We start from the raw sequence: 27,990 nt of genomic DNA, 5'->3' as shown, positions 1-27,990 counted from the left end.
TCAGTTTGGCTGTATACCATAAACTTGAGGTGTAGGGTAAACACTGTAACAGAGCAAGCATTATAAATTGCCTGCAGTGGCTCTGTAGCTATTGTTTGCAGGACAGTCTATTTTCCCATATAAAATCTAAGGGTCAAATTTTGAATTACTTACACAGACTTACAGAGTAATCCTCTTATTTAAGGCAGTGAATTACCTGGACCCTTCACTGCTAACAGTTTTATACAAACATTGAAATCATGTCAATTATGTCTCTATTTTTCCTATTCCTGTAATTCTAGGTCCGTTTATCAGACTTGGGAGATTTATCTTATTCAGCTGTTAGTAACAACTGAAAGACTGATGCCATAAACAGAATTCAATTTAAATTATTAATAGTAAAAATGAGAAAACTTTGCCATTTTAGTTTTAAGTCATACTGCCATCTACAGATTGAATAAACAATTGCAGTACTCTGCTTGGGACAACAGTAATCCAGGTTGGAAAAGGTCTCAGGTCTCTAGTCCAAATGCCCCCACAAACCAGGGTTGACTCTGAGCTCAGATCAGGTTGCTTAGAGCTTTATCCCACTGGGTCTTGGAAACCTCCTCAGATGGAAACTGCACAGCCTCTGGGTAGCGTGTTCCACTGCCTGACTGTCCTCACGGGGGAAAATTATTTCCTTTTAGCCAATCTGAATCTCTTATTTCAATTTATGCTCATTGTCTCTTCTTCTCCTGCTGTGCACCACAGATGGAGCCTGGCCCCATCTTCTTGCTGACCTCCCTATAGGTACTGGGGAGTTGCTGTTGGTTTTCCCCCAAGCTGTCTCCTCTCCAGGCTGAAGAAGCCCAGTTCCTTCAACCTCTCTTCAAACAGCAAGTGCTCCAGTCCCCAAATAGCTTTAAGGCCCTTCCCTGAACCTGCTCCAGCTTTTTGATGTCCTGTTGGGGATCAAAACTGGACAAATAAGTTAAATGTGGTCCAACAAGTGCTAAAAAATGAGACATAATCCCTTCCCTTGATACACTGGCTGTGTCCCTGCTAATACATCCCAGGAGGCTGCTGGTCGTGCTTGCTGCCAAGGCACATGGCTGGCCTATGTTCAGCTTCCCACCTGGTCCCCAGGGCCATTCCTGCAGAGCTGCTCCGCAGCCTGGGCAGCTGCAGGGGTGCTTCGTTCCTGTTGGCCTGTTCTTCCAGCATGTCTAGGTTGCCCTGAATGGCAACTTGATCTTCCAGAGTATCCATTTGTTCCCTTAATTTGGTGTCATCTGCAGGTTTGATGAGGACGAACTCCATCCCCTCCTCTAGGTGAATGATAACGACATTATACAGGATGGAGCCCAGGAGAGACCCCAGTGGTATTCACTCCAGGTAGGGTATGACCCATTAACCCCTACTCTCTGAGCTTCATCATCCAATCGCTTTTTTATACATCTAGTTGTCCACCCATCCAGACCATAATGTCCTAACTTGATTTCAAGCATATTGTGGAACAATGTCAAACGCCTTGCTAAAGTAATGGTAAATGACATTTTCTGCTCTCCCCTTTTCTACAGATCCACTCATTTTATCACAGTTAACTGCCTTTTTTTTTTTTTTTAATAAAGACAGAAAAAAAAAAAAGCAGCGCTTTTTCCCAGGGATGATTCCATTAATATTTTTTTTGCTACCATAAGGCTTCACAGTAATAGTCTGCATCCTGGATACAATAAAACAGGGTTTTGGTTTTATTATAAATAGTTTTGTAGTTATATTAATTATTCACCTCATCTTGATGAGCTTAACTTAATTTGGGGATTCACCAAATGTCTGATAAAGTATCAGATGACTTGTCACAGCTGACTCAGGACTTTTACCTTTTAACAGTGCCCGAACACAATGAAAATATATTTAGTGAACCTCAGTACAGCAACTTCTCAGTTACATACCTGTAGGCTGCTAACTTGTAACATTATTGCTTGAACAGCATTTAGTATAAACTATTTAAAAAAAAGAGAAATAAAAGATATATTTGTTTGCTGCAAACATTTTTCCAGGGTTTAACTTTGCAAGTCAGATGTCTATGCAAATACGAAATTTGTGCTTGCAGCCCATAGTTTCTTTAACTTCTGTTAGACCTGCCTGACATAACACATAGTTTTACTCCAATGCATGGAAGGGTTTTTTGCCATTAGGGTTTGGTATAGTTTTGGAACATTCCAAAGGATTTTGGTGGGGTTTTTCCTTTATCATTATGAATCTCAATCTACAAATTTTTCCTGTTCTTGCCTTGAACCTGTTATTCTCCCTTATTTTCTTGGCATTATACATAAAGTATCACCAGAGTATAATATTCCTGCAATCTTTTATTAACTGGAATCTTAAAAATCACATTTCATTATTTCTCTCAGACAGACTGTTGCATAACATGAAGGATCAAGGTCAAATGATACATGAAGAGAGACTTTTGATTCACTCAGATGGTTGTCTTCAATTTCAATTCCTTTTTCACTGCCTTCCAAAAAATATGACAGATTCTGAACATTTTTCAAAATGGGTCTGTAGCATCCAGGTATATTAAGCTGTAATGGAGACACTCTGAATTTGCACATCTGCAGCTCATCCTTAGAAAGCCTTTCATGGTACCATTGCCCAACTTTATTACTGGGATACTTGATACTATGTCCCACCATTGGAAGAACCACCTTCAAAGAAAAAAACAAAACAACAAACATATTTGAAGTAAATCCCACCAATTCCCCTTTAAATAAATGTGATTACAATTTTAAATGTGTCTAAATCTTGTAGTTTGGGTCCTAAAATAATAAAACAGCAGCTTCTTTTCTGAAATAAAGCTGTGCAAGGCAGGTATCTTGGATGTAATTAAAACAGCAAAAATAATCAATGTATCAGGATTCTAAAATAAACTAGAAATATTTTAACATGAATTTCCTTACTCGCTGGGAAAGATACAGCAATAAAGACATTAAGTTGCCTATGTAAGACTTCACAAATATACACTATGAACCTTCAAAAATTAGAACATCAGCTGCTCTTAAATGTTTTTCCCAGTGGACTGAAAAAATGTTCAAAGTATTACATTCAGTTTCAAGATAAATATTGCCATGCTGCAAATGACACTGTACTTATTTCCATTACAAAGTAAATATTCTTTCCTCCTGTTTGTTATGAGAGTGGAGATTAGTTCACATATGTTTTCTTTAATATGCATTCTGGCAAGGAAGAAGACTGCACCACTTAATCACATTATTTTTCAAGCAAAATATTTTAATCAAATAAAGAGATCAACAACTCAGAATTTTTCATACAGACTTACTTGGTTTATAGAGTATTTTTTAGCCGACTCTTCTGGAGCTGTGACTATGTGAACCTGACAAGACATTTAAGAAGTTAAGAAAAAAGACTTTTTTAAAAACTAAAACATACACTTTATTTTAGGAATTACACACTGTACTCGCAAACTCATAAAGGATTCTAAGGTTATTTTACTACTACAAGAACAATAATCTATTTCAGGTATGAAAAATAGTAGAGATGCTTAATATATAATTAATCTGTTTACTGGTAAATAGTGTTGCATCAAATATTTACTGATTAGAAACTATGACTCCAAACTCATATTCTTTGAGTTTTAAGTTAACAGTGGTAATACAATCTTGTGCTACATCAGGAAAAGGAAAAACACTAAGAAAAATGTTTTATATTAAATAGGAATATATCTATCTTAAACTCAATAGCTCAATACTGCATTTGATACCTCTGCTTTCCATTTTATTTGATCTACTTGTTTTATTAACATTCACTCTTAAAAATATTGTTGAAGAAAAATCGCAATGGAAACAGAAGCCACTCTACAGAGATTGGAGGTTATTCAGCAACCTTCCAAGTGCTCTTGCTTTTAAATTTGTAAGATGTTAACCCTAAAGCAATGAGATACATTCTGCCTATGCACATACCTGTTTATTATCCTGTAAAACACTGCAAAATTCTATGCTTTATCTGATGATCAGGAGAAAGATAGAATCATACAATCATTTCAGCTGGAAAAGACCCTTAAGATAATTGAGTCCAGTTGTAAAGCTGCCAAGTCTGCCACTAGACCATGTCCCTAAGCACCACATACCTACAGGGACAATCACTTCCCTGGTCAGCCTGTTCCAGTGCTTGACAACCCTTTCAGTGAAGAAATTTTTCCTAATATCCAATCTAAATCTCCCCTGGCACAACTTGAGGCCATTTCCTCTTGTCCTGTCACCTGCTACTTGGGAGAAGAGACCCAACTACTTTGACAAGAAAAAGGTATGCTAACCCTGAAAGAAGAGATGACTTCAGAATGATTTCAGCATACCAAGACCTGGAACCACACACTCCACTGCTGGGTTCTGCTCATTGGCTCACCCATGGCTCCATGCACAGCACGCAGCCTGTGCTGTGGGCAAGCAGAAACACTCCCTTGCTCTTTATTATCTTCCCAAGAAGACTGCTGCATTTTTTGAACAGCTGCTAACAGTTTAGACCCACCGTCAACCCCATCAATCAGTTTTAATTGCCTAAGTGAAACTGTGCTATACATACTTCGACTGTATAGCTGCAATGAGATTACCAGTTGAGTCTGAGGCCACCTTTCACCATGGGCTTACATTCATTAATATATATAATGGGAAGGTCTGACCTGGAGATCAAGACTCAGATCTGCACTGACTGATTATACAGGCACACCCAGAGTCCACTCTGAAGGTTTTCCCTAGTCAGACCCTAAAGAGCAGCATTACATACTATGCAGGCTAAATTCTTACATATATCAGTTTTGACATTCTGCTCCTTCTCCTCACTTGAATACATGGTCAGAACAGATAAAAGCTGCTAATATACATCTAGCATATATGTCTATATCAAAATTTGTCACTAATATTTAATATTTTAATGAATGAACAAAAATAAAAGTATTAATGTATGTATTCAAGTGCATTAAGGTTGAGGTTTTTTTACAAGAACTATTTTGTGAAGACTCACCTTGCCATTCAGGGAAATGCTTTTATCATTCTCTTCTGAGAAGACAAGATCACCCTCAACAACTTTTGAACCATAAATCTTCAGCCTATATGATGCCGCTTCATTCCAAATTTTACTGCAATAAGCATGGACATAGAATATGCGCATGGCATGAGGAATATTGAGCCATCCTTTGGTACAACCTTCATGATTTACACCATAGCGATTTAAAGCTCGTAGCAACATCTTCTCTCTCACTTTAAATTCCGGCAGCATCACAAGTGCGCCCTTTGCATCTTCTGATACAAACAAAAATGACCATATATGTAATTCCTGATTTTTCAAATATTATCTGTCAGGAAAAAGTACACTTAAGAAGATGAAATAATTAGGCAGGGAAGAATGGTGTCAGTCTTTATGCTGACTTTTAGGTTATTATTCCCTTTCCTTCAATGTGTCATGTTAGACAAATCTCATCTTATATGCCTATCAACACAGTCCCATGAATTCTATTCTGTTTCCTGCAGTAATAACTAGACTAGCTGTCATTTAGTGATCCAGTCTAGTTCATACTTTTTTTTTTTAGAAACTTAATTCATCACTCCAAAATTTTTTTTAGATCAAGTAACCAAAAGCAAAAAACAAGCTATAATATTAAACCTCTACTTCCCATAATTTAAGAGCATGTATTTCATAGGGGATAAAATAATGTCTTTATTTTAAAGGTACAAATTGCATTGGCCACTGGGAAGTCTGAGCCTCAACCAAGACAAACACACATTTAATCAGATTTGTACTACATTATAAAAATATTGTATATTTAAAATTGTATAGTTGCCATATTTTCTCATTACAAGTGGTTATGTGAAAAAGCCTTTTACCTTATGCTTTCAGGAAAAAGCAATCAGCTGTTTTCAGGGTCCACATCAATGTCCTTCCATACATCATACAGCAATGTACAGCGCAGAATGATTCATCTTATATTTTTTGTGAAATGAAACACATCTGTGTCTCTTAACACTATATATCATAGTTCTGTCAATCTACAGTGATAAACAGGCTAATAGGTGTGGAATATTTGAAAAGAAAAAGTATATTTGAAGTCAAGAGCAATTCCAAATTTTTAGTTTAGGAGAGAAAGTTAAGTCAAATGATAAAAACAATAAATATGACAAATGGGACATGTTACTCAGCATACATCTGCCTTTGACATATTTTGTTGATTTTAGTTCAAGACAGAAAGAAGGTAGATCAAAGGAAAGCATGGAAGAGGTACATAATTAAAGAGGTGTCAATGGAAAGCCCAGAGGTGCAAAAACCCAAGAGCTCAGATTGTTATAGAAATCTCAGAAAATTAGATGCCCACGTGTGTTAAGCGCTGAGTACAAGTTGGCTGCCTCAGTCCTGTATACTTCCTTTATTAGGGAGGAGAAGTTTATATTCCATAAGCAGACAGACAGAAGAAAGCTAAAACAAACGGCTTGGACAAAACTATGTTAGCCTTTTCCAGCATTATGCTATACAGTGTTGCTTTCTATACTGTCTTGCAGCTAAGTACATTACTGTTCCACTATTTCGAAGATTTAGGGCCTCATCCTCATCTGATTTTCAACTGTGCCACTCTATTGAGTTCCACAGAATAACCTGTAAGTGGTATAAAGTAGCAGCAAAATAAAAAGTCTCTCTCCGTGCAACAACACCTTATTCCCTCACAATACTGACCCTGAATAAATATACAGACAATGTGACTGGACATACCAGTTTGAAGAAAGTATCTTTTGGCATTGTTTACAGGGTCATCAGTATCTTCAGGTGTGAAGAATAACTTCACAGCTTTCACCTTTAAAGAACAATATTAATAATTTTTTTTTTGCATTTAAATATAACTATTTGTCCACTAAACACACAATCATGCATCCAATTCTATGTTAAAATATTCTGTAAGCTCTCAAAATTGCATCAGTTCTTTAAGGTCAAAGTCAAATTCTCTCTTTCACAGATGTCATGAACAGCAAACCAAAGTGGTTGTTCCTTCTTAGATTAAAGAAAGGGTTTAGTCACACAGAAGACAGCTTTTAAAGCTCTGTGAGAAATCACTCTTCTTGAACATCCAGTTAGAACTCCACTTTGTAATGCCATCATTCTATCCTGAACACGAAGGTTCTTTCTTTCGCTCCTGCATGTTTCCTGCAAAACTTAGACTGAATACTTTACACAGTCTCACACAGAGGGACAACAATCTTTATTCTTTTTTTAATACTAATCTGTATTATGTTAGACGACACTGTGACAGGGAAAACACTACCCTAATCTCTGCTACTTGCAACATTAGTGGAGCCACACAATTTGCTAGCACTTATATCAGCCTGTGACATCTGGTTCTTGTCCTCCTCTGTACTGGACTGGGCAAGCACATAGAGGCACATTTTTAACATAAACAGTAGTTCCTACATTTTTTAAATTAAAAAGTAACTGAGTTAGGACTAGAGATTTAAATCATTAGTATTCGGGGACTGGCACCTGGTACCAACTGCTAGTGTACCAGAATTCAAAATGTCAGATACTTCAAGAGTAACTTTTATGGGCTGCCCTCGAATCTTGATTCTTATATTTGGAGGATAAGGTTTCTTGACTTTTCTCAGAATCACAAGAATAGAAGAAAAGACTACTCATGTATTCATTTGACTTTGTAGTGTCGGATTCTGATTTAGATCTGTGCCAAGTACTATACCATATACAATGAAAAGTATATGACTCTTATCTTGTGAGTTATTACTTAAGAAATAAGTTCTCCTTAGCTTACATGAGAGCAATTGCTCAGAACTAAGAGTCTGGGAAAGTAGCCAAGGAATAATGGAAAGCAGTGTTCTCTTCTACACAGCAGATAAATTACTGTGGTATTGAAAAAGCAAATCCTTTCATATGATCGTATGTAATATCTTGTGACATTTTAAAAAAATATATAGACCCCCAGCAGGATACAGAGGCTACAAGTTAGGAGGCACTCAGGACCATGAATAAACATTGTATAAAGTCTGCTTCGTTTTAGTGTTCAAAGTTTGTATGGAATGCAGCCGCCTTCCTGCCAAGTGGCATGATGATGATCACAATCACATACCAACCATCAACATCCTGAACTATTTAAAACTGCACCTGCTAAAAAAAGATTTTTTGGTTCAGTATGAAGATCTTCATGCTTACATTGTTGTCAAAACTGATCTAGCAATTACTTCCAGCACACATGGGTTTATCTCACAAATGAAATTGTTCACTGGGAAGGTCAAATACAGCACTAGACATTGCAACAGTAATGTGAAATTAACTTGACAGTAACTACTTAAATTACAAAATGAAAATACCATTTGTTCATTTAGTAAAGCCAATCCTATTTGATCTGTCTGAACATTTTGTCCTTGTCCAAATCGCTGAGGTCCGTAGTAATTTACAAAACCTTTTGTCTAGAATAATAAAGAATAAATATGTTAAAAGCATGAAAGAACCAGGTACAATTAGAAAGACTAAACATACAACACACATACAGCTACATTTACATCCAAAATGCATATAAACTGGATTGTTAATCAGAAGTCATATGTAACAAAATCATAACTCATGATTCATTACAATATTTTAGCACCTAATTTAGAAACACCTAAAAAGACAACCAAGTCCTATCATTGTGTTCATTTTCATAAAAAAATAGGTAAATAAAGCAAAAATATTTATATATAGTTAATTATTATAAATACAACTACAGGTCAAGTCAAAGTAATTGAGCTTTTTATATGCATCAAGTTACAAAATCTCTACTCAAGTAAATGTGGGATAGCACAGATAATGAATAGTAACCACTGTTGGATGTTTTTTCTTCAAAATACTAATCTTTTTTCACATGAGATCTTTTTTATTTTTATTACGACAGTAAAGACCAAGAGTGAGCACTTCTGATAATTGGGATTTTAAGTCCTCCTGATGAGTTCTAGGTCACATGTGGGCAATAAAATCACTGCCATGTGACCCAGTAAGAACATCCTTAAGTATGCATGGAGTAGACAAGCAAAAAACTTATGGCATTTATTTTGGAAATGGTTATTCAGTTTAAATTATATAACCTTGCTTTGGACATCCATAGGTCCCATGTGATTTTGTTTCATGGAAGGTGAAAAATCCTTATGTTGGATTAACACACGTGCTGGTTTTGTCATTCATCCTCTGGCCAGTAAACTAATAAAGGCACACGGCCATACGAATTTGTACTTATTTTCCAAACAGCAAGACAAAAAAAAAAAAAAAATCAGATGGAGCAGAGAGAGATAGGAGCATTAAAGTACCAGTTGAATGCTTTTTTTCAATAATAAAATTAATTTCTAAAATACACGTAATGTATTTTGCCTTTGCACACTGGGTAGTTTTCATTCAAGTCTTTATTCCTGGATTAATCTTAAGTAATTTGTATTATGGTTATTACTAAGAAAGACAGGGCAAGAAAATTACTCCTGTATGAAACACCTAAAGTGTTTTGTAAACACTTTTCTATGATTTGCTTTTACTCTTCTCAGTGGATTAAGAATGTCTGGTGGGGTTTGCTTCAGGGACTAAGGATAACAGCAATAAAAATCCACAGAATTTCAGGGGATCTTTTTTCTCTGCTACAGACATTTCATTTATGCCCTTAAAGTTTTTGACTCGAGCCAACCACGCATGTTCCTCACATGACCAAAAAAGGCAACCAGTTGACATGTGTAACCATATTCTTCCACCCTGTCAACTGCCACAGTGAAACACATCACTGCAGTTGGCCTTAGTGTGCAGCAATAGCTCATATATCCACACTCATTTGCTACCAAATTTCCCATCTGTCTTGCTGCACCACTCTGGGGTCTGCAGTCTGTAACACAGAATGAATTCACTTATGGTCCCTCCTTGGAAGGCAGCTTTACTCCCGATTCCTTAAATAATGCAGGAAAAACATAAAATAGCAAAAAGCATCAAAACTGGCAAAGAGTGCCATTATTGTGCTATTATAAGCATTTTCTTTAGAAGTACTTTTTTTTTTTTGTAGAGCACAGAATTAGAACTCTGTTCATTATTGGAGCTATAAAGCTTTTTTACCTCAACATTTTCCATTGCTTCATATATTCTCTCCCTCAAATCTGCAGAAGAGTCATGACTGTGGTGTTTGAGGTCTCTCACAATTATATCAAAGTGATTGCCCTTCAGCTGACCAAGTCTAAGGTGCTGGCATGCTGAATGTATGTTGTGTATTCTCATGCCTTTTCTTTCAATTTTGCTTCCAATTTCTTTCAACCTGCATAAATAATTGGGAGAAATTATGAACCATCTTCTACTAAAGCTATCCAACTTCTAATAAAGGTCCACTTCGCCTTTGCACTAGAATTAAATACACTTAAAAAAAAAAGTGATTTAAAAGATTATTATGAGAAAACCAAATCAAACGCAGGGATAGAAATCTTAACATTCAGTAATAGTCCAGAAATATTCTCTAAATATTTGCTTCATTTGCACTTATATACTGTAGTCCAACATATACTGGAATGAAGTAATTCAACAAACTTTGTTAAGGCAACTGCACTGAATTTTGCATTTTTTATTGAAAAACAAGTAATTTACTCTGCAGTCCTAAAAATCTGCTTTTCATTAAAAAAAAAAAAAGAAAAGAAAAAGAAAAAGTAATGTACTCTAGCAGACTCCAAAACACAATTGCTCTTTCTTGGTTAGCCTTAACAAAAATAAACTCAGTGCACTGTTTCTCTGGGTATGCTTGCACATGCTTGTAATTGGAAACACAGCTGACAGTTCAGGAATTTGCCCTTTAAAGTATCCACTCAATCTCTTTGTTCTTATGTGTAAGTAATAGTAATTCAAATCAAAGGAAAATTTCAGCGTAAGAGCTTATATTCTAAGCAATATTTTAATAACTTTATGAATTTTTAATTTATAAAATTATTTTCCCTGTTATGCTAGTGACTTGGAAGCATTTAACTGTTTTGCTTAATCTTTTAAACATTAATGCAAAGTTTTGCTAATTATCTCTTGAACAACTGGTCTTACAACCCGGTTTGCAGTGGAATTTTAGTACTGATACATATTTATGTTAGTAATAAATCCTAAAAACATAAATTCTACTTTCCTTATCTGTAAAGTGTACTTTGTTTCTAAGATCAAAATCCAGTAGAAAGTTAAAGCTGAGGAAGAAATAGGTTATAGTTTTGACTCTAGCAATTTTTTACTGTTACTATGGCTGAACTTAATATATATTTACCCACTGCATTGGCTAACAAAAACGAGGAATGGAAAGGCGTATCTTGTATTATTAACATGTTATTTAGAATGTATTTTCTACCCTCCAATTTGGTGATACCTTCTTTATTTAGTTCATGTTTCTAAACTAGACAATACAGTTGAAGTTGAGACTTAACACTCAAAAGACAGCATCTGTCTGAAGTATATTTTTAACGATTTACTTTAGTTTTGTAGCTGTATAAAGTTTTTAAGTTGTTCTCTGTGGACCACAAGACAATACTTTGATAGTATGGGAAACCTGTTGCATCATGTAGTATAGGCTGCTGCTTCTCAGTTCCAGCTAGTGGATGGCATTTAAGAAATTGTAAAGTGGATCCCATTGAGCATGAATTGGAAGGATACTGTGCCAGATGATATTGTGTATCCTTGTTATGAAAAATAGAGAGAAAGGTAAGACCTTCCTTTAAATTCCAGCACTGGAGGACTTCAGTGCTAAGCTGTACATTCCCTAAAGCCACAAAGTATTAAAGCCATTTTCAGTGTGCTCTAATACAGAAGAAGGGAAGACACATCAGTAAGAACATTTCAGATGATCATACCACGTACTTATTGACATATAAAGATATGTGCTAAACTGAATGCGCACAGATTTTAAGTACCTCTCAGGAGTCACCTTCTTCACAACCATAGGTTGGTAAGTAATAGCCTTCTTATCTTTGATGCCAGTGTAACTGAAGTCTGAGGGAAGAACACCAAGTTCAGCAGCCAAGAAGCCGATTGCTTCTAATGTTTCTAGATTTTCTTTCTGAAGGGTGAAAGCTGAAACAATCATTTTGGAATTATTAGGAGTTTACACTTCTAATTCATACAGGTGTTCTGTCCTGACAAATGGGCAGGTTCTTCCCTTCAAACTGTAATAGCATGGAAACTGCAAAGAAACAGTCCTCCCACCCCACAAAACTGAAGGAAATGGGACTTCTTTGGTATTGAAAGAGAAAAATAAAGACAGTACACAAAACTCTTAGGACAACCAGAAACCCCTGCTGCCTTTGAAAATAGTACCTGATAAAATGCAACACAACAAACATGTGTTGACTTATTGCTAGAAACATTATCTATATCAGAAACCAACCACTTTAAGGAATGAGATCATAAATCAAATTTGACCTTACTAACTTGTCCAACATCTAGATGCATCTTCTAAAATCCCCCAGCTACTTTCAAGGGAAAGCAAGCACACAGGGCATAACAACCAAAAGAACGGTTACCACTGAACAATTTATGTAAAATCCCTGCAGTAACTTGATTCATCCATGTCATTCTCCAGTGATGTAGCTACACTGCATTAATAATGATTTAATTCAGCATAAACAATGGATCAACCAGGCCTATATACCTTATAAAAATGATTGAATTTGTCTTACTAAAGAACACCATAATACCTGAAGCTTTCACTAAAATGTAGTATTTACCTGTGTAAAGATCTTGTTTTTCCTGAAAACCACCAGCAGATCTTTTTCTTGACCAACTTTTTTCTCGAAATCGTACCATTATTGACATACTTGGCTGATCATTGATACCTGTCACAGTAAAAGACTTCGTTTCTAAAAGTTTTCCAAATTTTCTATTGATAAAGTGGTGAACTACTTTTCTGTGGTCTTTGTTTCCATCAGGCTCAAAAGAAAATGTAGAATTTTCTAGCTTTGCATCTAAAAATTTAAAGAAATCACTTGTTTCCTTTTCAGTCACTAACTGACACAGTTCTCTGTAATCAGCATTTCCTTTTACAATCATTGCATTGTCTTTTGTAATAGTGACTAGAAAGGGGAATTTCTGCCTAACTGCACTGTGTAAATCAGCTCGATTTTTCTTGTCCAGTATAGGTCCCAGTGAGAACTCCCTAGAGGCAGCATCAGCGTTGTTTTCCAAGTCCCACGCATCCTTCAGGTCACAAGCAAATTTATCAAGCAGTTCACTGATGGGTTTGCCTAGTAAGGAATCCAATATACTGGCTTCCTCCAGGCCAGATTTCAGTTCAGGTTCACCCTCGTGGTGTTTTTTGTTGGGGGATGCGGAAGAGTTGCCTCCTGCCTGGCCTGGGTCACGCTCTGAAGGCCTGGGCACACCACCACCACCACCACAGCCCTCCGCACACAGACCTGGAGGCTCCCTTCTCAGCTTTTTGGGTTGCTGCAGGTACGGGCTACTTTGTTCTAGTGGCACGGCGCTGGTTTTCTGAAGGGATTCATCGTGGGTATCCCTAAACAAATGTTCAGGCACCTCGATTTCTGTCACTATGAAGTCACTCGGTGAGTTTTTCACAGTACCACAGAAGCCAGTGTGATCAGTCACGTAACTGAAGGAACGAAGCATGGCTCCCCTGCCTTCCTCTGCTCCCAGCCTGAACCCACGACACCTGCAAGAAGAGAAAAGAAAAAAAAAAACAAAACACCAAAAACCAACCAAAAAACCCCACAAGTACTACGGAAAAGGCCGGCGGGCTGGGTCGCTGTCCCTGCTCCCGCCCCGAGCGGCCATGACGGGCGGTTCAGCCGCGGGGCTCAAGGACGGGACCAACTTCTCCAGGCCGCGGGGAGAGGGAGCGACGGGCCCGGCCCGGCCCCGCCCCGGGCGTGCGGCGCGCCGGAGGGGGCGGGGCACTCCCGGGCAGCCTCTGGGAGCGCTGCCGCCTGCCCTTGACCGCGCCGCCGGCTCCGTCGCGGTGACGCCGACGCCGTCAGAGGTTGAATCCCTCCCTCTTCAAGGGGAAGTGATGCACGGGGAACGCCTGGCGTGAGGCAAGGCGTGCCGGGCGGCGTGGGGCGAGGGCGCCGCCAGGAAGCGACGGGGGTCGGTGGTGAGGTGAGGTGAGGTAGGGTAAGGTAAGGTAAGGTAAGGTAGCTCAGCTCAGCTCAGCTCATCTCCCGCCGCCCGCTGGGGGCGGGGGCATTCGCCTCCCGGGGACGGTGGGCGGGAGCCGCGTCGTGGAGGGCGGCCGGGGGCGGGGCGGGCCTCGCTGGGCCGTTGGGAACCGGCTGGCGGAGTCGTGAGGGCGGGGGCAGCCGCCGCCGGGTTGGACGCGAAGCAGCGGCGATGTCGGGGCTGACGCCTGACGGGCTTGCCGCAACCCCGGCGAAGCTGTTCGGTAACGGCGCTTTGCGTTCCGTAGGAGCTGAAGATGAACAAGCCCGTAACGACCGCCACGTACGTCCGCTGCCTTAGCTACGGGCTCATGAGGCAGCTGGCGGATTTCATCGATCCGCAAGAAGGGTGGAAGAAATTAGCAGTTGATATAACCGATCCCTCCGGTGGAAGCAGATACAATCAGATGCATATAAGGTGCTACATAGAAGTCGCATAACATAATCTTGTTTCTTGACTCTAACATAAATACCGGTGTCCATCCCATACTGGAGTCCATCCCATTACTGTAACTTGTTGCACTTTGTGTGCTGACAGGTACTTAAGAACTCATCTTACAGTACTGTTTCCTTAGGGATCTCAAGGTAATTACTTTTAATTGTTCTGTAGTTCAGTTTTCAGATAGGCTATAGCCAAAGAAAATTGACAGAGGAAATTAGAATTAATTAGAGCCGTGGACATGTATTCTTAGCGATACTGCATTGGCTGGGTAACTTACTGTACCCTAGAGACTAGCAGACATTGACTTCATCATGCAGCTCTGCACAGAATCAGAACAAGAGACAACTGGACTGTAACTCCTAATTCATTGTTCCCAAGAAAATGCCCAACAAATGCGGGCAGCCCAAGACCTAAACCTAGCAAGTTTAATTTAGAAGCAATGTTAGCATTATTTTATGAACACCTTATTGCTTGAAGGGCATGTTGAATCCTTAAGCTATTTCAAAGGTTGTGAGATTTTAAATACTTTATGTATCTGTCATCTTGGGTTTCCAGTCTTTCTAGTGATGTTAGCATTAAATATTCGTTTGTCTTTCTATAATAATAAATAATTAGGAATAATGGATCTCAATTTCTGCTTAATGCCCATTCAAAATGAAGTGTGTATGCCAAATGGATGGAAAACATTTTTTTTTTTTTTCCATTTGATCTGGCTCTGACTTGCCCTCTGTCTCTTGCTGACATTCTCTTCTCTGTTAGTCCCATTTGCCAATATATTATGGGTTCTGGACAAAATGTTGAATCCATGTATGCATATATTTTCCTCATTTTTTTTCTCATATTTTTCCCTTGAGTTTCAATTTCTTTGGGATTTTAGCAGCATTTTAAGCCTTGTGAATAATTTTACAGTACAGTTCAATAAATTCAGAATTTAAAATAATTTTTTTTTGGTCATTTACCTTTTATATCTCTCTTCATAATTCTTGAGGTCACCTTTTTTTTTTTAACATTGGTCTTGATTTATCTTTTAAGGAGATTTGAGGCATTTGTACAAATGGGAAAGAGCCCCACATGTGAATTACTTTATGACTGGGGAACCACAAACTGTACAGTTGGTGATCTTGTGGATCTGCTGATTAGGAATCAATTCCTAGCACCAGCAAGCCTCTTGCTTCCAGGTAAGTTACTCGTGTACATTTTGAACTGTGTTCTCAGTTTTCTGAGATGCTACAGAGGTTCACAGTAACTTGAAAATCAGAAAGGATTAGGTCAAAATAACCAAAAGTGGACATATTTTCCATTATTTGTAATATATATGAGTTTCAAGTTTAAATAAGAGTCCTGCAGCTTACACATGGTGGCAGAATATAACCTTTTCATGATGCTTCTGTATCACCTAATCTTAGTAAATACTGGCATTAATGTTACTTGTTTTTTCTGATTCTTATTGTAGTTAACACTTTTTCCAAATTCCATTTTCAGAAGCTGTAAGGATGACACAAGAAGTTACGTTACCTCTTTCTTCACAGGAAACCTTGCCTATACATGAGAAACAGCTGCCTATACAGGAAAAAGAAGTAGCATCTGTAAAGCCTGTTCTGTCTCAGAATACTGAGAAGCAACATTCAGCTCCTCTCTACTTAAGTCAAGAAAATAGCAGCTCACAGTCCAGTAACACAGGTAGGCACTTAGCTTGGTAGATTTAAGTACAATCTTTTTGCTGATCTGTCCTTCACCCCACATGAAATAAATCATAGCAGTGCATTAGAGTAATTACTATATTGCTATTATCAGGCATCTATGGGAAATGGCATCTTCTTTTTGCTCTTGTTCTGTGTGGCTGTGAATTTAGCTTGGATAATAAGATGTCTGAATATGGGATGCACCTTGCCAGTGAGATGGCTGCTGTGATGGAAAACTTAATTAAATTGCAATTTATTTTGTGCTACACATAATCCTGTTGCCCTTTTTCAATACGGATATTGTAGACTGTTTAGCATCTTGTTTTAAAGCTGGATTTTACATGTCAGAGATGACTAAGAATGGTGGAGAAAAGATGACTAAGGAAAACATTCTAAGAAAGTATATGGTTAGTCTGCTCCTTCCTAAAGGTCCACTTTTGGGTTGCTACCAGAAACATGATATGATCTAGATATATTTTTATAGATGATGCAGTGTGGTGCTCTCTGTGATCTGCTGCACATTTAATTTCTATTATTACCTGTATTATGAGTATAAACAAAAAATAGAATCAGAAGGCTGCTACAGTGCTAGTTGTGAAGAAAATCATGCATAGCTAATTATATATATTTATCTGTGTTTGTTTTTTTTTTTCTTGGTATCTTCATCACAAAGCTGGAAGTAGGGTTTCACTGTGTTGGGATTTGCATGGTAGCAAGTTTTTGGTTTAACAGAACTGAAGCAGAGAATCTATTAAATAGACTTGTTCTTCAGTGAAAACATAGTTGAGCTAAATGGCAAACATGTCTTTCAGATTTTCATAATTTTTCATTTCATGACTTGGAAAGTGTTACAAATAACTTTGATGCACGACCAGAATCGGCTGGAGGTAATAAATTGGGAGAAGGTGGCTTTGGCATTGTGTTCAAAGGCTACATCAATGGCAGAAATGTGGCTGTCAAGAAGCTTGTTGCTGTGAGTTGTCCTGGGCATTTTTATTTTTAATGACTCTATACTTTATACTATAGACTTGTTTATCTGCAGAAGTTGTTGAGCTTCAAAAAGTGTCACCATGTTAAACATTAGTTGGATGAGTACCTTATCCTGTAGGCCCCTGTGTGGTGTGAGTTGACACAGTCACCAGGGGTGAAGTCTTCCCCTTTCTGTAGCTGTCCTTTGCATGGCTGAGGCAAGCTGTCTGGAAGAGCAAAGTGCACACAGGAAGTGTCAGAAGGGAAGGGGTGCTAAGGAGGTTTCTCTTTCAGAATCAGGTGAACTATTTACAAGCTAAATAGGTATTGCACAGAATTCTAGTCTTCATAAACAATGGTTTGTGTGAATAATTAATTTTGTAATGAGGAGATGCTATCAGTGGGTAACTGCAGTGAAATAAAATGGGTGAGTTGGTGACTGTGCGGAAACTGGGTCCATTTGTCCAATAATACTGTGTTCCAAGGAATTAAAATTCATGTTCTGATACTTCATTTCTGAGTTGAGTAAAAAAAAATACTGTAAACAGTTAAGCAGTTGTTACATGTAACTAATCTAAAGGAAGGTTTACAGTTCCAATATTTTTTTTTAATGGACATCTGTATTTTAATATGTGATATTAATGTCAAATAATTCCTTTTGTAGATGGTTGATGTTAGTGTTCAGGACTTGAAACAGCAATTTGATCAAGAAATAAAAATGATGGCAAAGTGAGTACAGTGTTATACCATGTCATTATAGTCTTTTATGGGAATCTAAATTGGCAGATAACGTGTTGGCTAGTGTGGTCCCTTACTTTTTTCTTTCTATTATAACTTAATGATTTTTATGTTAAGTGAGAATATTTCATATACAACATGACTATATTTTGTTCATTTTAAAGCACCACTGCAGAAACCTGGCTATGTGCAGTAGGGCTGAAACAAGTAATTGGGAATCAAGTTCCCTCTGCCTTGTATTTTGAGCATACGTGAGTAGATTTTTTTTTTTTTTTTTTTTAATGCTATAGGTGTCAGCATGAGAATCTAGTAGAATTACTTGGTTTCTCAAGTGATGGTGCTCAGCCATGTCTGGTGTATGAATACATGCCCAATGGTTCATTGCTTGACAGACTTGCTTGTCTGGTAAGTAGAACTTTTTCTAGCTTCCAGTTGTCTTACTTTGCTGAAGTATAGATATCTATGAAATATCTTTGAAACTGTACTGAACTGTAATGGCCAAACAATGTTTTACTACTTAATTCTGTGTTCTGGAAGACAAATGTGATAACAAGTATTCTTCCAATAATGTTTTATACAAATGGTTTAGATGCACTGATGTCAAAGCAGGCTGACAATACAATGTCACGTATGTCACAGGAGCTTGGCCTTGCTATGCCTGTGTGGAGTGGAGCAGAGGGTGCTGCAATATTGTTCCTGGTCCTAACATTGTCATGTTCTCTGCAAGTTCTTGAGGTTCTGCATTGTGAAGTTGCCCTGTTTGTTGCCCTTGTGATAGAGGCTATAACACAATGTTCATAGTCTGCATATCTTTGTGAAGTGCCTAAATAAATGGAAATATTTTTTTTAAAATTAATACTTTGTGTTAAGTGCAATGCTTTCTTCTGAGCTAATCAAATGATGTATATTCTAGCCTTGGCCTTTAGTAAATAGTAAGTTGCTTTGTTTTTGGTGAGGCAACTCCATGTATGAAGGACAAACAGTTGCTTGTTAGAGTGATACCAACAGTAAGCCAGACAGCCTAGTAGATGAGTGTCCGTGTTAGTTTATTGGTGGAGTCCCAAAATCTGCTTTATACTAAGTGAATGCAGCTTCTGAGGCTGTAATCTGGTGAGCATGTTAAACTGGTGCTACTTCAACCGTCCTTACCCCCAGACCTAAAAAATGTCATTTTGCTTTTTTCTGCACTGATCTTCCTGTTGTACTGGCTCAAGCATTTAGTAGGTGGAGAAAGAGCTGGGTTAGGGAACTTATCAGGCTGAAAAAATACTTGGTGAAAATAATATTTTCACCTGGAGACATTTCCTTTGCAAGGCTGCACAAATACTTTTGCCCCAACAGGAAAGAAGTGCCATTGGTTTGTTTGTTTTCTTTACATACACTTACACATTTGCAATTTAAAAATTTTTTTTAAACAGTACAGAAAAGAGAGTAAGTTTTACTTAAGGCAGTGCAAATTGTAGAAATTTAGCAGTACCTGACAAGGATGTATATGAAAATATTCATTCATGTAACTTTGGTCATTATCATCAGGTGATCTAAAAGATTTGTGGTAATTGAAAGCTGAAGTAGAAATAAGTGAGGCCTTTACAAGGAAGAGACAAACTTATGATGTAAGTAATATAGAATTTTAAATAGGAATCTGTAAATGAGAAAGAATCTTCTGATAAAGTCAAATAGGTGAGGAATGTGCATACCGAATGTGTATTCTTGCTGGTAGCTTAACTTCACTGGATGTGTTTGAGGCAACTCTTACTTATGTCACCTTATTCTTGACTGGGCAAAGCCAGTGGAGCAGGCAAGGGAGGTGGTAGTATGATGAGATACTCTAATCCTTTTCCCTTGGCCACTGACAAGATTAGGAAATGTTTTTGAAATGTAGGTGTCCTCGCTTCTAAGGTTGAGATAAACTCTTGGGAAGTGGTAAATCCAAAACCACTGAAAGATTGACTTCTCTTGTTAGTAAAAATTGTTCATTGTTTTGAATGATTTGATTTGGATAAAAAGGCTGTGGTATCGGTGCCAGTACAAAGTGGAAGATGCGGTAGATACAGGTTCTTTGCAGTGCAACTGGCCTTGTAGGGTCAGAGTAGAATATTATCAAGAACACTTTGTGCCATGGGTGAGTCAACCTAAGGCAAAATGCAGGGAAAAGAACTGAATGTGGCAAATGCATGTATTTCTGCCCCAGTAAATTAAGAAATGTATGCTATTAGTCTTTTTAATTATTTACTTGAAAACCACAAAACACAGCAAGAAGTCAGCTTTGGATTGTGGGGGTTTTGTATGTTTTGTTTTATGGGAGCATATATATATATATTAGATTTTCACCTTTCTACTTGCCTTTCTCCCTTCTTATTCAAGGATGACACTCCACCAATTTCTTGGAATGCAAGATGTAGAATTGTTCAAGGTACAGCAAATGGCATCAACTTTTTGCATGAAAATAATCATATTCACAGAGATATTAAAAGGTAAAAGCTGCTGACTATTGCTGGCTTCATTTCCCTTTTTCTTTTTTCATCTTCACTCTGTTAAAGTCATTTCAGAGAGAACAAACTGCAAGAAGCATTCCTTCAGTCAAGGGCACCATCTTTTCTGCAAAAGACATCCATCACGGTAATCTTGTCTGTGCCAGAAGGACATGACCAGTACAGACTTCTAAAGATAATTATGAGGCTATTGTAATCTATTACTATCAAATAGTTATCTGAGTGCTGCGAGGACACCCAGAAGTTCTGTTCTTTCACAACTGCTGCTAATGAAAAAGCTGCTGTTAAGAGAACATAATGACTTTTATATGGGGAATTTTTCAGATGAAAATCCTTTTTTTTTTTTTTCCCCTAGAACATTCTTTCAGTGTCTCCTTTGATTTACTGATGTTTATTATGAAGACATTAAAATTATTTCAGTCAGGTTTATGAAGTTCAGCGTTCTTGAAGGATAACGTATGTTCACTTGTTTGTAATACCAGAAGTTTTTCCAGGGATATCAGAGCTCAGAAAAGGTGGGGGGTTTGTTGTAGGGTTTGGGTTGGGGTTTTTTGTTTGGTTTTGGTGTTTTCGCCTTCCTTGCTACAGCTGGTTGTGTTGTTGTTTTTTAAATACCAAAGCAGTCCACATCTTTGAAGAAAAGCCTCAGATCCGTTATTTATTCTCTGGATTAAGAAGGAGCAACTGACTGATTAAGTGTCATGAATGAATGTTTCAGTAGCTTTTTGGCTTCTGGCAACTCTGCTAAATATAGTCCACTTCAGTTTTGTGACCTTCCAGCTTGTGAGGAACAAGTTTTTGCTTCAGCTGCCTCAAAACATGCTTGCTGCTTTGACAATTTATGTTTCTTCTTTCTTCCCTGCTTAAGCCTCTGGACAAGTGTAATGACTCGAAGGGACACATTTTTTACCTTACGCTACTCTACCCTTCTAACTGCTGTGAGTTGATCATATTACAGGATTGGGTTTTGTTTTGTTTGGATTCCATTTTGCAACCTCTTGCACTTGCAGTGTGAATAGTTCAATAAATTTGGTTGGTGTTATTAATAGTACTACCACTTCCAGGTAAAACTTAGGTAAGACATCTAAGAAGGTTTACTTCAGTGTTCATTTTGCTATAACATGTGGAGACAATTTGTAACCACACAGGCACTAGAACAGCTTCTCTGTAGGCTAGAGGGGACATGATTGAATGGGTGTTCTCAGAGTTGTCCATAGTTTTTTGGCTTGGTTGTGCGCAGAAAATAGCTCATTTATCTCTTAAAGCTTGGCAGTTGCAGTAAAACTTTCTGTCGTGATTTTTGTGGTGTATCAAAAAAATAACCACCTTTGGGCTTGACTCAAGTTGGTAAGAAGCTCAGTTTTATGAAGTTGTGATCCTGTTCTTCCTGCTTTAAATATGAAACCAGTTGGTGGATGGTGCCTTGACTAGTGTTTGGCCTTTTGCAGTGGTCTTATATTTAACATTGTTAACAGCAGTTCTAATACCAAGTGATCTGTTGTGTTAACTTTGTTGAGCAGTTTTGGTGAGCAAGAAGGGGAAGTTAAAAATACAAGTTTCTAGTTAGTGTTATATATCTGGCTATGTAGTTTTCTTATGGTTCCATTAAGGGAGCCAGAAAATGAAGAGGATTACGAAAATGTTAAGTATTTTAAAATGGTTTCAAGCGCTACACGTTTAAAAAACAGTAGAAGATTTATGCTGTAATTCATCCCACTGAATATTTCATGAAAGTATTAAGGTCCTTTAGATCAGCTTCACTCTTCAGGTTTTTTTTTTTTTAAGGCAAGTAAAAGCTGGAGACCAAGCGGAAACATGGCATGTACATTATTCCATCATTAAGTTTTCTGTTTCTGTTCCATGAGAAAAATAAGGGTATTGGTATTCATTTAGGATGTGAATTTGTAATGGTTGACGCAGTATTAGATAATAGGTATAAAAACCTACTTTTGTTAGTTCTGAGTAGATATTTAGACACTTAGAAATTGTACTGTCATTCAGTACCAGTTGATCAGAGCTGAGTATTCTCTATTATTATTCTTAAATAAAGTATTCAGATCCAAAACATAGGTATAACATAATTGATCTCTTATAAGAAATTTTTGTATTTGTAGAATCTGGGCGTATGTGGGGTGTTTGGTTTTTTCCTTGGTTTTTTGGCCTTTTTTTTTAAATTGCACGCACAAGAAAAATCATGGATGGATGGATCCTGGCAGCCAGTTTTTGACTTTAGAGCAATTAATTTTGAAATAGAGCAATTTCCAATAAAATTAACTCTTACATTTTTTGCTGTATGAATAATGAATAAATATCTTAGATTTCAAGAAACAGTCAAGATAGCAGTCTGTTATAAAACCTAATGACTACAGATTTGGAAAATTATCTTTCTTCTTTCTTTTTCCCTTCTCCCCCAGTGCAAATATCTTATTAACTGATACATATATGCCCAAAATCTCTGACTTTGGACTTGCAAGAGCATCTGTAACATTCACACAAACAATCATGACTGAAAGAATTGTTGGAACAGCAGCCTATATGGCACCTGAAGCTCTGCGAGGAGAGATAACACCCAAGTCTGATATCTTCAGTTTTGGAGTAGTAAGTAGAATGTGGGAACCAGTATATGACTTCTTGTGTAAACGATAAAAGCATATGAGATTGAGAATATCTGAAATTAAGTAATTCACCCTGATCTATCATTTCTCCTTTTCCCGATAGATGTGCTCTTAAGATAGTGTTTCTAAACTTTGAATAGATAGTTTAACATCATTTGAATGTGTTAAGACATTGAATTTGCTAATGATTAAAAGAAATATGTTAAAATGTAAATTTGCACGTGAAAGACCAGACTAATGTAACATTCCAAGTTCTAGCTAAAGGTAGTTTGAAGTAATGTGGAACATTGTTTCTTCTTGCATAGTATTGCACAAAAATGTAACTCAGGCTCGAAAAAAATTATTTTAAAGAAAATGTTCCAAAATTAAGTGTGGTTTACTTTTTTTAAGCACCAAAAGTAGCTTAAAGTCCATGTGGGATTTGCCTTAAAGCTGAGTACAAAAAAAGAGATGATCTTAGTATTTGGGACAATCATAAATCCATTCTGAATAGATCTAAGACCCTAATTGCTATTGACTACTTCCTTCATGGCATTTAGTTTTATGGGGTGGTAGGCCAGATACTGTTTCTGAATACTTTGGAAATCCTTCTGTCTTGATTTGAAGCAACACAGCGTACAGTGAGAAAAAATTGAGTTGAAACTCTTAAGTCATACTGCTTATAACACTTAATGAAAATAAAGGTAGGAATGACACCAACAACAATCAATTGTATAGAGAGCTATCTTTGGACAGATAGAGATCCTGTGAGCATTTGTTTGAAAGACTGGGGGTCATGCTCCTTTTTGCAAATGGTATATATGTTAAAGATTATTCTATGCTTCGTTTTCTCTTCTGATTTTTTTTCTCCTAGGTCTTGCTAGAAATAATAACAGGTCTTCCTCCAGTAGATGAAAACAGGGAGCCACAGTTACTGGTATGTTCTTTTAGCTTTCTCCTCCCCTTCCCCTGCTCCAGGATCACTTTAGATGAAATCACAGTCAGTTAACTGGTTCTGAGACAAGCAAATTAGTCACTAAAATACGTAGTTATGAAAACAGCTCTTGTGTCAATGTTTATCTTAGAGGTGACACTGAAACTTTTCTCTCTTGGCTGGTAGAAGACTATTCAGTCCCCAAGGTCATCTCCTTCTGATCTGATACTGTAATCCTCTTTGCTTTGGTACTGCTTCTTGTGGTAATGTCATGCTTCATCTGCATAGTCCTGTTATACCCACATACCCTGATAGTTCCTCATTCACCACAACATTTTAACTAATCATCTCAGTTGTTTCTTTATCGTTCTTTATACTTACCATTCCTGTATCAGTTTTCATCTTCTTCAACTTTACTAACAATTTGCAGATACCTTCTATTTTTAACTTTTAAGGAAGTTTGGAATGTAAGGACTTTTTTGCAGGCTGAGAGGTGAGTTGAGTTTTGTTTTCTTTTACCGTTCAATTAGTAATTCAGTCTACAACTTAGGAAACTAATGTCTTGGAGCTCACTCTCTTGAACTAAAAATCTTATAAGGCTGTTCTTAATTTATCCTTTCACTTAGCTTAAAATTAAATTCTGAACTACATAATCCAAGGCTTTCCTAGATTATTTTTTACATAAAGACTTATTAGAATTTTTTTCCTCTAAGCTATGTCTTCTGGAGTGGCATAATACTTACCCTGTTGGGCTGTATAAAGACATAGGAGAGCTCAGTCCCTATAAAATTGAATCTTGCTGGTTTGGGTTTTTTTTTTAAAGCAAGCTTTTTCAGAGATAGGATCTAAAAAGGAATATAAAGTATGATTTGACTGGTGCAGTTCATCTTTGTATTGTACTTTTGGGAGCATAAAGAGAACGGTCAGGGCAAGATAACGTGGCATTCTTAGCTTTGAAAATTTTGGGGTAGTTTGTATCTTACTCAGCAATTTCAGACTGACCCACAGAGGAAGGCAGAAGACCTGCCTCTACTCACTGACTGTTATTTCTTACCTAATGTACTATACTGACTTGTCCAGGGTTTTCCTCAAACAGTACTTGTGATTACAGATAACCCATCTCAAGTGTGTTGGAGCTGGAGAGCTTTGGACTAAACCAGTCAGATTTAAAAACTTATTTCAGACTAGAAGTTTCCTTTAGAATAGATACAGCAACAAGTGAGACTGGTGACAGGCTTTAGTTTACAGAAAGAGGCTTTATAAAGTTTACAAAAATTATTATTATAAAAAAGAAATTATTCACACTTGTATATTTGTGAGTTATTAAGTAAACATAGTTCATGTTGATCATGCTGCTTCTCTTAAAAGACAATGCCAGGAGACAGAGCCTTGAACTGGGAGAATACTAAAGCTGTGTGATGCAGTTTAAAGAAAACAGCTTTATGATTTTGTGTTAGCTTGTTATGGATGAAAGTATTAATATGATAATGATTTAACAGGAAATATAGATTTATTAATACCTAACAGCACTCGATCATTACAAAATAATTCAGAAAATATTATAAAAATAATTACTTATCTACTGATTCTAAGATGACAAGATTCACAGTAACTTACCTTAAATCTATACGTGTGTACATGTGCATACACAAACACAAAACGTACAAACACACACAGAGACCAAAGTATTTGGATCCAGTAGAATGAAGTATGTACCCGCACACATACCAGTAAGCAGAGAAAGAGTGGGTGAAAGAGAAGCTAGCTCAAAGTAAAATTTCCCTCCTCTCGAGTTTAGAGTAAATACTCACAATGCCTTGGCATTCCTCAACGGGTGATAATTGAGATTTGAGCAGGTTGACTTCGCCCTGGCCTTCTGTCAGCTCTGGCAGCAGACGACACCTTAGGAGTTCTGGTACCTGAGAGGCATCCCAGCTCAGGGGAGATGCTGGTCACAGGCCCGCTGTGATCCAGGAGAGCTCAAAAGGTTTCCCTTGTGGTCGCAATTTATAGGGTCCAAGATAATTGACTTTTGTCAGATAACTTTTGCACCCGCTCAGCTCAAACAACAAAGTATTCTGGTGTCTTCCAGCAGTTGCACAAGAACTTGATGAATGTGCAACTTGGTTATTGTTCCCATTTGACCACATCCCAGGCACAGGTGTGCCAGGCTGTTAGGAGATGATGGACTATTAAAACTGTTTCCAGAAGGGCTGGAGACAGGCTCCTTAAAGGGGCACCTTAAGGTTAGCAGTCCTTATCTCCACAGATTGGTGTATAGCTCAGGGAAGGTGGGTGGAATCACACCTAGCACCAAGCAGCCCAGCAAGGAGGGGTGAGGGGGGGTGAGAATTGCACCACCACGTAACTCAATTAGAAATAATGTATAATAGAGATGTATAGTTTATTTAGTCTCATAGGCTGTTTCTGCAGCTACTGATAAATAATTATGCTGCTGAAAAATAGTTAACGCTGCTGAACCATTGTCATCATTCTTTGTCTTGAAAAGTGGTTGAGAAAAGAAATGTACACTCAAAAGCAGGTTTTCAAAGTGTTGGTGTGGAATATGTCGTGTTCAGATGGTGACAATGTTATCTGCTCATTGGTTCAAACTCTCTTCTAGTTAAGTATCAAAGATGAAATTGAGGATGAGGAAGCAACTGTTGAGGACTATGTTGATGAAAAGATGAGTGACTGGGATGTACCTTCAGTTCATAAAATGTATTCAGTTGCTGCTCAGTGTCTGAATGAGAAAAAAAACAGGCGGCCAGACATTAAGATGGTAGGTAGTCTTTCAGACAAAAGGCTTACTTTGAGTGCATGTGTCCCTGTCTGTGTGGTTACAGTGTCATTTATATTTCTGTCTGTTCTCTTGCAGGTCCAACAGCATCTACAAGAGATAAAAACTTGATACGTGTTTCTTCTGATACACAAACGTTTTTGTAATGGAGGAGTCACGAGTATGATGCGAAGCAGGTGATCATTTTCTTGTAACGTATTTACTTATAGCAACTTATAATGATTTCTGAATATTGCTTAATAATCCTGCTTGCTCTGACTGTTCTGTGGAAACTTACCAAGGACTACTATGTTTGGCAAAAATAAGAGACATGTCCCTGAAAAGCAGATGTGTTCTAACAAGTTGAGTCTTTGTAGACTATCTCTGGACAGTAGAAACTGATAAGATAGAGGTGGTAAACCGGCTGTAACCACTCTTGTTCAAGAAATTGGCTAAGAGAATCTGCGCATGCTCTGAGGAAAAGTACAAGGTGAGGAAGACTGCAAGCCTTCCTCCAAAAGGCCCCCGAAGACGACCACCAGGAGGCAATGCGCAGGCGCAAAGAGAACATAAACTGCTGACACCGGCCTCTAGAACTAACCCAGCCTTACTCATGCATATGGATATTTGTATTATGTAATCCAATGAATACGTATATCTGCACTCTGTCAGTTTCTGGTAAAATGTGCTGTTGGTGTGTGTGCAAGCTTTGTGGAGAAATCCCCTGGCACCGGAGTAAACATACCTGCTTTATAACTCTCTCCAAATTGTGGAGTTTGTTTCTGTGCATCAAGTAGCAAGTATTTTATTAGTATTTAGTGTGACATTATCAGCTTTGCTTTCCAGAACTTTCTGGTATGCATGTAAGGTGTGCTGTTGGCCTGTCACCACTGTGCTGGTTTTGTTAACTGTGCAGCCTTTTCACATACCCTTAGCCACTGGGCCCTTAACATGACAAAACTTTTTTTGTATTAACAAATTGTAGTGCTGGTACATCTTTTCCACAGCTTTTAAAATGCATTTTCATGTTAGAATCTACTTGATTCTTTTGATTTCCAAGTATTACATATGTCTGCTGCAAAGGCATATGATGGCAACAAGGTAGACTGTTTTTTCTGAAAATTGCTTTCTTAATCAGGTGGACTAGACATTTTTCTTTTGAAGACAAAAACATTTAATGGCACTTGTGTTGTCTTTT

At 37.6% G+C, this 27,990-nt stretch overlaps 2 protein-coding genes across 7 annotated transcripts; one reads left to right on the top strand and one right to left on the bottom strand.

Annotated features, from left to right (window-relative positions):
• Nucleotides 1–2,312: 2,312 nt before the first annotated feature.
• On the bottom strand, nucleotides 2,313–13,713 carry PUS7L (pseudouridine synthase 7 like). Of its 2 annotated transcripts, XM_074903014.1 has the most exons (9): nucleotides 13,393–13,713; nucleotides 12,714–13,287; nucleotides 11,901–12,060; nucleotides 10,090–10,285; nucleotides 8,337–8,435; nucleotides 6,736–6,817; nucleotides 4,999–5,276; nucleotides 3,302–3,355; nucleotides 2,313–2,669 (listed from the first exon to the last, which is right to left on the bottom strand). In XM_074903014.1, exons 1-9 carry the CDS (start codon nucleotides 13,612–13,614, stop codon nucleotides 2,346–2,348), a joined length of 1,989 nt encoding a protein of 662 aa, XP_074759115.1. In that variant the 5' UTR covers nucleotides 13,615–13,713; the 3' UTR covers nucleotides 2,313–2,345. The 2 variants fall into 2 exon arrangements, with proteins under 2 accessions (XP_074759115.1, XP_074759114.1); XM_074903013.1 differs by having other exon boundaries at nucleotides 12,714–13,625.
• A 257-nt stretch (nucleotides 13,714–13,970) lies between these two features.
• IRAK4 (interleukin 1 receptor associated kinase 4) lies at nucleotides 13,971–27,553 on the top strand. Of its 5 annotated transcripts, none has more exons than XM_074903015.1 (12): nucleotides 13,971–14,103; nucleotides 14,411–14,580; nucleotides 15,637–15,782; nucleotides 16,087–16,284; nucleotides 17,099–17,259; nucleotides 17,920–17,984; nucleotides 18,284–18,398; nucleotides 20,358–20,467; nucleotides 22,900–23,083; nucleotides 23,954–24,016; nucleotides 26,637–26,795; nucleotides 26,892–27,553. In XM_074903015.1, exons 2-12 carry the CDS (start codon nucleotides 14,420–14,422, stop codon nucleotides 26,922–26,924), a joined length of 1,395 nt encoding a protein of 464 aa, XP_074759116.1. In that variant the 5' UTR covers nucleotides 13,971–14,103; nucleotides 14,411–14,419; the 3' UTR covers nucleotides 26,925–27,553. The 5 variants fall into 5 exon arrangements, with proteins under 5 accessions (XP_074759116.1, XP_074759117.1, XP_074759119.1 ...); XM_074903016.1 differs by having other exon boundaries at nucleotides 14,017–14,113; XM_074903018.1 differs by having other exon boundaries at nucleotides 14,039–14,128.
• The last annotated feature ends 437 nt before the right edge of the window (nucleotides 27,554–27,990 follow it).

Source organism: Athene noctua, chromosome 3 (genome assembly GCF_965140245.1).
Source record: "Athene noctua chromosome 3, bAthNoc1.hap1.1, whole genome shotgun sequence".
Taxonomy (NCBI): domain Eukaryota; kingdom Metazoa; phylum Chordata; class Aves; order Strigiformes; family Strigidae; genus Athene; species Athene noctua.
The sequence above is the reverse complement of the archived record's forward strand: the minus strand, read 5'-3'. Positions and strand labels throughout refer to the sequence as shown.

Bases quoted from the DNA above. Each gene is read 5' to 3' on its own strand.
- PUS7L (XM_074903013.1), bottom strand. From the start codon at position 13,614: ATGCTTCGTTCCTTCAGTTACGTGACTGATCACACTGGCTTCTGTGGT. The intron at 5,277-6,735 runs GTATGTCCAGTC...TGTTTGTATCAG, and splicing joins AAGATACTTTCTTCAAACTG to AAGATGCAAAGGGCGCACTT. The intron at 3,356-4,998 runs GTGAGTCTTCAC...ATGTCTTGTCAG, and splicing joins GCATTTCCCTGAATGGCAAG to GTTCACATAGTCACAGCTCC.
- IRAK4 (XM_074903015.1), top strand. From the start codon at position 14,420: ATGAACAAGCCCGTAACGACCGCCACGTACGTCCGCTGCCTTAGCTAC. The intron at 23,084-23,953 runs GTAAGTAGAATG...TTTTTCTCCTAG, and splicing joins ATATCTTCAGTTTTGGAGTA to GTCTTGCTAGAAATAATAAC. The intron at 26,796-26,891 runs GTAGGTAGTCTT...GTTCTCTTGCAG, and splicing joins GGCGGCCAGACATTAAGATG to GTCCAACAGCATCTACAAGA.